Source organism: Thalassophryne amazonica, chromosome 17, assembly GCF_902500255.1.
Source record: "Thalassophryne amazonica chromosome 17, fThaAma1.1, whole genome shotgun sequence".
Classification (NCBI taxonomy): Eukaryota; Metazoa; Chordata; class Actinopteri; order Batrachoidiformes; family Batrachoididae; genus Thalassophryne; species Thalassophryne amazonica.
The window spans coordinates 40098336-40109851 of NC_047119.1; the positions used below are offsets into that span (position 1 = coordinate 40098336).

At 42.9% G+C, this 11516-nt stretch overlaps 1 protein-coding gene across 1 annotated transcript; it reads right to left on the reverse strand.

Annotated features, from left to right (window-relative positions):
• Nucleotides 1-485: 485 nt before the first annotated feature.
• On the reverse strand, nt 486-2787 carry LOC117529297 (lysozyme C-like). Its single transcript, XM_034192047.1, has 4 exons — nt 2471-2787; nt 959-1117; nt 747-825; nt 486-657 (listed from the first exon to the last, which is right to left on the reverse strand). The coding sequence occupies exons 1-4, from the start codon at nt 2595-2597 to the stop codon at nt 591-593; spliced, it is 432 nt and encodes a 143-aa protein (XP_034047938.1). The 5' UTR covers nt 2598-2787; the 3' UTR covers nt 486-590.
• Nucleotides 2788-11516: the final 8729 nt, after the last annotated feature.

Below are 11516 nucleotides of genomic sequence, written 5' to 3' on the forward strand. Positions count from 1 at the left end.
GGTCACCTTGTCTTCTGTTCTTTTCCCATATGTTTTTGTTTCCTGTCCTTACTTCCACACACCTGTCGTTTGTCGTTCTGTATTTAAGCACTCGCGTCTTCCCTGCTAGTTGCCAGTTCTTTCTCGTTTTCACCCTCTCTCCTGTTCTCTCGCTGTGATCTCCTCTGTGAGTTCGCTCTCTGAGTATCTGTATTCCTCTGATGTTCCCTGTGATTTTCATATATGACTTTTTGGATTGTTTTTGCTGAATCCCTGCCAGTGACCCTTCTTTTGTTCTCTGAATTTTTGTTATAACCTGGACACATGCACATTTTTGGCTGCTTTGGATTCATAGTGGAATTTGGGAACGAATGAATCACCTTGTTTTTTGCAACTAATCACCTTGTCTTTTCTGCCTGCATAATTGGGTTCAACTAGATATTGTTAAAACGTAACATAACCACATAGCACATTGTTACAGTTTTATTGCAATGTTTCTCCAGTAATCCATTGACATTAAAAAAAAGTTGCATGGCAAACCGGCTTGAAGACCAACAACTCCTCCATCTGCTGCAATGAAAACTTGTAGACTTTTATTTTGTTGACCTCAGTTAAAGGCCACATCCTTCCACGTAGGAGCTGACATCCTTGTTCTTACAGTGGATACGCCAAGCAACCCTGAAACCAGTCAGAAGTCCATCACTTATCAGTATGGAAGTTCAGGTAGTGAAGAGACCACAGTGAAGAGTCACATGACCAGCTCTTACCAGGCACTGATTCCATGCGGGTCCGCAACCACACGTTTGGCACATCTGATTGAAGAGCTGGCATCATCAGTCAGGAGATCTGTGAGGAGAAACAGGAAGTCCTGATTTGCTTCCCTGGCGATTCATGATCTGTGGTAGAAAACCTGATAGAACCTCACAAGAAGAATGTTTAGAGGAATTAAATGTCACATGTAGTTTAAATTTTCACTGACCAGCACAGTTGATATTACAGCCGTTGTAGCTAGGGATGACATTGTCGTTACACCACCAGCGGCTATTGATCTGGAAAATGCCGTAGTCAGTGGACTGATCGGGATTGTGGTTGATGGCGTCAGTGTTGTAGGATGATTCCCACTGGGTCAGACAGACCCCTGCAAAGCAAAGACATCTGACCATTTGAGGGTTGTTACTGTTGTCATACACCTGGTGTAAAATATCAAATATCAATACCAGACATTAAAAAATACAAGAAACCTCGACCTCAATGGTCAATCCAAGGCATTTAAAAAACCACCAACTAATGGGTCAATACCTGGTGTCAAAACCTGTATCTGAGAGATGTCTAACTGAAAGATTAATGCCAGGTTTGAAACATATAAGTGACCTTCTTTTGAAAAGTAAATACAGAAGACTTTTGACTGAAAGTTAAATTCAGACAACCAAACACTGAACTGCTCTCCACTTGATGGGTTTATCTTGCCATCCAAATCTTTGTGACTTTGGGATATGTGTGTTTAGACAGACTTTAAAATATACAGTTGTGCTCAAAGGTTGACATACCCTGGCAGAATTTTGTTTTTGTTTTTGTTTTTTGGCCATTTTTCAGAGAGTTTGAATGATAACACAAAAACTATGATTCATATTTTCTGAAAAATGGCCAAAAAAACAAAAATTCTGCCAGAGTATGTAAACTTTTGAGCACAACTGTATTTGTGTCCTGCATTTGAGGGGTTCATGGCTGTAGTTGAGACCAATAGATGATCTCTGTTAGAAAGGCCAATGCCAAGTGTCAAAACCTACTGGAAATCTGCTTAAGGTTCTACTTCAGGTGTCCAAATCCACATGCAACCTACTCCTGAAGAGTCAAGAGCGGGTATCAACCAAGGTATCAAAGCAAATGCATGACCTCTATCTGTACGGTCAATGCGACATCCAAAACATTAAGGCAGCATTCTGAAAGTCTATAGCAAGTGTACAAACTTTACAATCAGTTGCTGTCCGAAACAGCCACAGCAGACAGAAAAACTGAGCTGGACTCCATCTGCTGGATCAGTGACAGGCAACCAGTCCTGTGAAAGGTCCACACCAGGGTTCTTCATCTTCAAGGTCCAACTGCAGACAACTTCTACCTGAAGGATTAACACAAGCAAGAAAACCTCCAGGCAACTTTTTTCTTCAGGCTCACCTAAAGATGTCCAAACTCTCAGAACATCTCCATCTCAAGCATCAGCTGCAGCCATCAGAACTGATATGTAACCTCCAAGAGAAAGGTTGACACCGAGGTATTCAAATGTGCACATGAATCTACAGGTGTCTGAATCTACAGATGTCTGAATGTTTTTAATGCAATGTTTTAATATGACATAAATTATTGTTTCAAGAAGACTGAAAAAGGCTTATTGCAGTCTCATCAATATAAAAAACAAACAAACAAACAAACAACAAAAAAAAACAACAGAGTTCATATTCTGGGTACAGTATACAAATGACACACTTGTACTCACAGTTCGCCAAACTGACGCCACAGTAACCGTCCATTCCATTAGCCTTCAGTAGTCGAGCCCATTCACAACGCTCGTAAACTTTAGCTCTGGCAAAAAACAAAAGGAGAAGAAGGATCAGAATCCTCATGTTGGACCGACTCTGCTGGAACAAATGTTTCCACAGTCTTGCAGATCCTTCAGTGACCAGAACACAAAGTTTCCTTTTATTTGAATGCTGTCCAGTTTCAACAAATGTAAGGACATTTTTCACAATTTGAACTTTGAACAGTTGTCTCACTGCTTGTCTGTCACCAGGGTGAATCGATTGTAGATCCAGGTCACAACCCAAACCTTCTGTGTGTCCGACTGGAATTCAAACCTACGCTCACTACAAATACTCATGTGCCCTTGAGCAAAACACTGATGCTGACAAAAGACAGCAATAACCTATCTGCCAGCTTTGCACCAATATTTAAATTTTAAAAAACAAAAGAAACAAAGTCCAACTCTGACATGCACATGGACGAGTTTCATCAGACAAAGTGCACAATCGACTGAATAAATAAATAGATGTGATGAAATAAAACACACAGCAACAACAAACGTTTCTAACAAGAAGACGAAAAAAAGCACATTTGCTCAGAATGCTATGTAGCCACCAAGTGTTGTCAGACAGGAAGTGAAGGTGTGTTCCATACTGTCTTTAAGCTTTGGTGGTCTCAGATGAATGGTGATACAAAATGCAAAGCTTGCACTGTGCATAATTTCTCCAATCAAAGCCACGTAATCCTATAACTTCTTCTGGGTTGTCTGGGTGTCTTGGTGGCTTTCCCCACTCTTCTCCTTCTTGCACAGTCACTCAGTTTTTGAGAACTGTCTACTCGATGCAGATTTACCATAGAGTGCCATATTGTTTGTATTTCTTCATAATTGATGTAAAGAAAGTCCAAAACATATTCAGTGGCAGCTTTACCATCAGAGAGCCTCGTCCACAACCACCACAAAAGACTCCAAGCTGTCATTGATGTTAAAGGGGGCAACACACCAGAAAAGGAGTATGTAAACTTTTGATCAGGGTCATTTGGGTAGTTTGTGTTGTCATTATGATTTCAAAAGAGTAAACACAGTTGTTTGACAATAAATGGCTTCACCCAACCACTAACCATAAGTTTTTGTGTTATCATTCATATTCTCTGAAAAATGGCCCAAAAAAAAAAAAAAAAAACTCAACTTCTGCCAGGGTATGTAAACTTTTGAGCACAACTGTACATTTTTTTCAATGTGGCAATGTGATTGTGTCATAATATTAATAAATTAAAAGGATCTATTTATTACACTCTTCATTTTTAAATGCGACATAAGACCACGCTGCACCTAGCCTCCTGCGCCACTCCAACCCGCATGAAGGTGGAAAGATAAATTCTTTGAAAAATGAAAAATCAAGCAAAAACTTTATATTTGACAGTTTTGTGTTACAAATCTTATGGCTTAGTAACGTAAGACCGCACCATGGTGCCTTTTTTTCTAAGCCTCCTCCGCCACTCCAACCCGCATAAAGGTGGAACAACAAATTGTTTGAAAAATGAAAAACAAGCAAAAACGTACCTTCCAGCTCATACTGCCCTTTTTCCAAAGCCTTCCTCACCACCCTCTTCTGGATTTTGGTAAAACCAGTGGGGTAAGTGAAAGCCTTCAAGTACAGCTTAATCGCCTCCATCAGTTCATCAAAACTCTGTCATCTAAAACTCTCCGTCATCCACAACTCCACTGTAATTGCCTCATTGAGTTCATTGTAGTCAAGAACAGTGTTTCTGTCATCCAAAACTCTCCGTAATCCGAAACTCCCTCATCCAAACCATACGTGTCACCACTGTTGCGCGCATACCCATATGCAAAAGCCGGACCAATTATTAGGGGGGACCGTTCAGTGCGACACCGCCACTGGAAGGAACACTTTGAGGAACTCCTGCATCAGACTGGACCGCACGCTATAGCACGGGCAGAGCTGGAAGCTGATGGGGGATTATCATCAATTTCCCTGGTGGAAGTCGAGGTAGTCAAGCAACTCCACAGTGGCAAAGGGTTGATGAGATCCATCCATAAATGCTGAAGGCTCTTGGTGTGGAGGGACTGTCTTGGATAAGACGTCTCTTCAACATTGCGTTGAGGTCTGGGACAGTGCCCAAGGAGTGGCAAACTGGGGTGTTGGTCCCCATATTTAAAAAAAGGGGACCAGAGAGTGTGTGCCAATTACAGGGGCATCACACCACTCAGCCCCCCTGATGAAGTCTACTCCAGGGTGCTGGAAAGGAGGGTTCAGCCAATAGTCGAACCTCTGATTAAAGAGGAACAATGTGGGTTCCATCCTGGTTGCGGAACAACCTACCAGCTCTTCCCTCTCACAAGGATCCTGGAGGGAGCCTGGGAGTATGCTCATCCAGTCTACATGTGTTTTGTGGACTTGGAGAAGGCGTATGATTGGGTACTCCGGGAGGTGCTGTGGGAGTATGGAGTAAGGGGGTCTCTTCTCTGGGCCATCCAATCTCTGCTCTCACAAAACGAGAGCTGTGTTCGGGTGCTCGGCAGTAAGTCAGACTCGTTTCCGGTGGGGGTTGGCCTCCACCAGGGCTGTGTTTTGTCACCAATCCTGTTTGTGATATTCATGGGCAGGATATCAAGGTGTAGTTGGGGGGAGGAGGGTTTCCAGTTTGGTGGGCTCAGGGGTCATCACTGCTTTTTGCAGATGATGTGGTCCTGTTGGCTTCATCAGCCTGTGACCTCCAACAGTCACTGGATCGGTTTACAGCCGAGTGTGAAGCGCCTGGGATGAGGATCAGCACCTCTAAATCTGAGGCCATGGTTCTCAGCAGGAAACCAATGGACTGCCTACTCCAGGTAGGGAATGCGGTGTTGCCCCATGTGAAGGAGTTCAAGTACCTTGGGGTCTTGTTCAAGAGTGAGGGGACAATGGAATGTGAGATTTGCTGAAGAATGTCGATCTACCAGTCAATCTTCGTTACTACTCTCACTTATGGTCATGAGGGTTGTGTCATGACTGAAAGAACTAGATTGTGGGTGCAAGTGGCCGAAATGAGCTTCCTTAGAAGGGTGGCTGGTGTCTCCCTTAGAGATAGAGTGAGAAGCTCGGTCATTTGTGGGAAGCTCAGAGTAGAGCTGCTGCTCTTTCCCGTTGAAAGGAGCCAGCTGAGGTGTTTCGGACATCTGGTAAGGATGCCCCCTGGGCGCCTCCCTAGGGAAGTGTTCCAGGCATGTCCATCTGGGAAGAGACCCCAGGGAAGACCCAAGACTAGCTGGAGAGATTATATCTCCACACTGGCTTGGGAACGCCTCAGGATTCCCCAGTCAGAGGTGGTCAGTGTGGCCCAGGAAAGGGAAGTCTGGGGTTCCCTGCTAGAGCTGTTGCCCCTGCGACCCAATCCCGGATAAGCAGGGCTTAATTTGAGGGGGAGCAAGCCGGAGCGCGCTCCAGAACCTCGGACGCGTGCTCCGGAACCTCTGACGTTGGCTCCGCCAGCTATTTATACTGGATCCGTGATCCGCCACCTCTCTTGACTAACAAAATATTTAAAAAAATCATCGCGATTGCTATCACTGCCAATCACACCGCCGCCCTCCTGTCTGCTGTGCGGAATTGCGCCAAATCTGGCAACAGGTCCAGAGGCTACGCTCGCTGTTTTGATCTGGATGTTGACCGTAGCCGCAGAGCTCCGTGGCCACCGAGAGAGGACTTGGATTCTTTGCAGGTCCCGCATCCGTACCCCTGGAGGCAGTGAGAGAAGGGAGATCCGCGCATTGTGTTCTGCGTGTGTCTGTTCATAATCTTCTCGCACAGAAGAAAAAAGAGAGTGTTTACACAAGAGAGAAAAGTGAGAAAATGTTAATGCCTGTTTGAGGAAAGTGTGTAGTGAGGGGTTTTACAGCCTTAAAACATCTATATGTGCCACGTTCACACTGGACGCGATCAGACATTACAAATTCGTGGGGGTCGCGTGGCGACGGACACGCCTCCTTCGCCCGGTGTGTCGCTCTGCTTGGGTGTGTGTCTGTTCATAATCTTCTTGCACAGAAGAAAAAAGAGAGTGTTTACACAAGAGAAAAAAGTGAGAAAATGTTAATGCCTGTTTGAGGAAAGTGTGTAGTGAGGGGTTTTACAGCCTTAAAACATCTATACGTGCTGCGTTCACACCGGACAAGATCAGACATTACAAATTCGCAGGGGTCGCGTGGCGACGGACATGCCTCCTTCGCTCGGTGTGTCGCTCTGCTTGGGTGGACTTTTGCTGCGAAAATTCGCCCCGGTGCGTCATCAAATAGGAGGAGCTTCCATTCCGCTCGGCGTCAAGTCATCATGATGGACCTTGAGCACACGGAGCGAGTTGTTGTGAAAAGCTCCCAATACAGAGAGTATCATTATTTGCTGCAGGAGCTGCATCTGGATGACGGCCGCTTTCAGCGGCCCTTCCACCTCTGCGGGACCCAGTTTGTGGACCAACTGTCCCGTTCACGCGCGCACATGTAAACAATAAAAAAAAAGAAACTCCGCTGCTTGCTGCAGCTTGCTCCTCCCCCAAAAAACTCTGTCATAATTGTGTTTAGAAGCCAGTCACCATTTGTTTTATTATACATCTGTGTAGTTAATTAATCAAATATTCTCCACACAGACGATTCGCTTGCGCGCACGCTTGCTGTGAGGCTGCTCCTCGCTCTTTCCCAAAAAAAACTCTGTCATAATTGTCTTTAGAAACCAGTCACCATTTGCTTTATTATACATCTGTGTAATTAATAAGTAAAATAATCTCCATGGAAACTCCGCTCTCGCTGCTGTGGGGCTGCTGCTCGCTCCAAAAACTGTCATGATTGTGAAATAAAGGACAAAAGAGACATAAGTCCTGCTCACAGGCTGCTACCAGAGACAGGACATGTTCACATCTTCAGTCAAACTCCAGACATCTCCACGTCACTACATATTCAGTCCCTGATTGGTCATCGCGGCGCGAAGAGACGAAAAAGTTCAGATTTTTCAACTTGGGGAGGAGGGTAACACGACGTGACGTGACGCAATATCGCGCTACAAACACACAAAACGCTCAAAATCGCTTCACTTGCGTCGCTTCACTCGCTTCACTCACGTCGCGCTGCGCGGTTTGGTGCCAAAACGCGTCAGGGATTACATTGCAACCTGTGGCTAGTTGCTCGCGTCGCGCCCAGTGTGAACGCGGAGAACGTAACTCCCGCGATAAATGAGGGACCACTGTACACAGGAATTTGTACTCTATCCGGATTTGGTGTGACTAGTGTTATTAATGCCCAGTTTATTTTCGGTGTGGCGCACAGCGTTGTTCGCAAGCTCCCCCCCCTTCTTTTTTTTTTCTGCACCGGAGCCACCCATCCTCTGCGCTCCGGGACCTCCCACTTTACAAATTAAGCACTGCGGATAAGTGGTTGAAGATGAGTGAGTGTGCTAATGGTGTTAGCACTTTTAGCAGCTGTTGGTAGCCTGCATGATCACTGAGGAAGTATGTGGCTCATAGCTTTTACTGTCCACACCAAAGTAAATCGTTAGGAGAATGGCCGCGCAATCCCCAAAAATATGATTTAATTAACACCTGAACACAGGTTAGCCTGTAAACTGGCTCGGACTTGAAGAGAGGGACGTGTTCAGGCTTCACGCACACTGAGCTCTGGGGCTATCAACATAGCGACACCCAAAGAAGGATGTCATTTTGGCTGTTCCGAGTCTCTATAGAACCCTGAGGATGACTTCACGCAGGCTTTGTCCAGGATCAACACAGTCTGTGATTCTATACAGCAGACTCCCAGGCTTCCTGTCTGACTGTTGTCAGGTTTGTGATAGTAAACATTTTGCTCCCAAATTGATTCCAGGGCCCAGTAACATGACACAGTAACATGTAAACTAGCTGTGTCACATGATCAGGTTTTATCAAGTCACCATTTACTGAAGTAAAATGGTTCCAAAAACATCTCAATACAATTTATAGTCAGTTGTAAGTTGACAAAAAAATTCAGATGGTCATTACCATACTAGCATAGCCTACAGTATGTTGCTAACATAAACATTAGCCTTTCAAGATTGTGTCTGGAATTTAACCTTCAGGTTTTTTTCAGAGGACTGTCCTGGTGGCTGTGTAGACAAAGATCATAATTACAATAAATGAGATAATTAGAGCTTGTCCACTGTGTCTATACTGTGGCAGCCGTGAAGACATGACCTGTAGGGGGCACTAACAGGATTCACCGTCTTTGTAATTAATAGTTTTCAGTCAGTTGTCATGAGAGAATGAAGGCCAGGAGGAACAGGTGAAAGACAAAACTATAGAAGAGGAGGAGGAAAAGGAAGAAGGAGACAAAGGCGAGCTGTCAGAGTGAAAACAAGAAAAGTACAAAAAGACGCGATAATAGATAAAAGCGTAGCAGAGTGAGGAGGAGGTTAACTTCATGGCTGATATCTCTGAGGCTGCAGAAGCTTCAGGGTCAGAAGGACTTTCATACCCGAAATAGACAACTTGACCTGAAAGACCCGTTGATGGAGTGCGAGAGACCATTAGCCAGCCACAGTCACAAAGAAAATATTCTGAAATACTGTGGAGCTGTGTGTAACTTAAAAACACACAAAGATGACAAAATATAACAGAAATATAAAACAATCCTGTTACGGTGAAACAGGTTTGACCTGAAAGCAACACAATTTACCTTTCAAATAATGTCCAAACGTGTCTTGTGATGTCATAAAGAGTCCAACAGAAGCCTCCCACCATAAACAAGATCTCAGTCATTGTTTCTGGATAAACCAAAAAATGTCACAAAAAGGTGCAGGAAGGGTTCAGTCGCTGCACAAGTGAAGAGTGAGGAATCGAACCCGAACCAGGAGACCAAGACTCCGAGGCCACATTTTAAAACTCTGCAAGCACCTCAGAGGAAAAGATGATGCCGATTCTTTATGTCTGTGAACACTGAACCCACAGCAATTTTTATGATGTCATAAACAATGTTACAGAAGAGATCAAGGGAAGCTCATCTCTGTTCACTGCATTTAGTTCCTAATTCTTGCTTTGGGTTTTTGCACGATGTAGCGGCCGATAATGTATTAATGGCCAATATTACATTTAAAATGGCCAAAATTATTATGTTATTGGCAGGTATTACATTATTGGCCATTATTACATTATTGGTTGCTATACCATGCCAATAATGAAATAACCAACAAATAACGTAATAAGTTATTACATTATCGGCACAATGTTATTACCTTATTGGCTCAAAAACTTTATTGCATTATTGGCAAGTTATTACATGATCGGCCTTATTACATTTGAAATGGCTAAAATTATTACATTATTGGCCATTATTACATTATTGGTTGCTGCAGGGGTGGCGGCCAATTGGTTAATGTGCTTGGTTTCAGTTCCGAAGGTTCTGGGTTCAAATCCCACCCCTGCCACATTTCTCCATGTAATGTGGAGTTGCGTCAGGAAGGGCATCCGGTGTAAAACCTGTGCCAATTCAACGTGCAGATCCACCTTGGATTTGCTGTGGCGACCCCAAGTGCAAACAAGGGAGCAGCTGAAGGGACTCACTTTTTATTACATTTTTGGTTGCTACACACCATAACAGGGATAACCCTAAAAAAAAAAAAAAAAAAAAAAAAAAAAATCCTATGATCAGCATGAATTAATGAATGAATGAATTTATTTGGCATGCACAGATCCAAAAACAACAAGAAACTTACAAAGAAAGAAAAGAAAAGAATCCAACAACACACCATGCACCCGAACGGGTGTAGGCAGAAGCAAAAGCTTGAAAACGCCCATCCCTTTAACCAAAATATTAAAATTATGTATATAAAATTATACATATACCATGATGACTAATACAAAGTATAAATTGATCCCTGAACTAAAATTTCAAAAACACAAACATGCAAACAGCAGTGCACCAAAAACAAAATCAATAAATCTAATTCATCATGCTACAAAAAGTAATCAAATAATTTTTATAGAGCCTTTTAAAGCCAACCAAATTACCAAGTGATATTATGTTATCTGGACAGTTATTCCAAATATTAACACCTTTAACAGAAACACAATGACATTTTACGGTAGTTCAAATCTTTGTTTTCTGAAATAATAATGTTCCTCGCAAATTATAACTGAAGTCCCTCATTTTAAACAGGTCCTGGACATGTTGTGGTGAAAGTTTTGTTTTACTTTAAACATAATTTGTATTATAATATAATCAATCAAATCCCAAAATGTTAAAATATGCAAACAGACAAACAATGGATTTGTTGGCTCCCGATATGGTTTCTTACTAATTATAATTCTTATAGCTTTCTTTTGAAGCAAAAATATAGGATTTTATTAGTTTTGTAGGTTGTTCCCCAAACTTCGATACAGTAGTTCATGTATGAAACAAGTAATGAGTGATATAAGGTAACTAATGAGTGTTGTGTATCAACAGAGACTGGTTATCAACAGAGAAGATGAAGCATCTTTGGTTTTGTGTCATGTTTCTGGAACATCTGCTACTTCAGTCCCTGTGTTGGTGCCGTCTGGTTCAATTATACAATATAAATCAAAATTACAGGATGTCTGGGTATAAATACATTATTCTTCATTGCATTAGAATAATTTAATCTGTATGTGTTGTTCACATAGGTTGTACGTTATGTGGTCCCGAACATTTGGCAGGTTTTCGGTCTGTAAATGCCACAGCTGGTCTTTGGTATTGATTGGATGCAGTAATGAGTTCTGGCATCGAACAGGTTTTGGGATCACAAAGAAACAGCTTGTACTTGTCTTGTCAGCTCGACCTTTGGCTAAATTTTAATGAACTCCTGCTCCTCTTCTTCTTTTTCTTCTTCTTTTTGTTCCTCACTATTGTGATGATGTGACTCAACCTCGGATGATGGAAGTTAATTTAGGAGAAAAAACATGTCTTGCATCAATTCAGCAGATTCAAAAAAATCTGCAGTCGTAGCATCCTGCACCACAGCAAGAAGGTTGTAGGTTCGGTGTATGTGTAACGC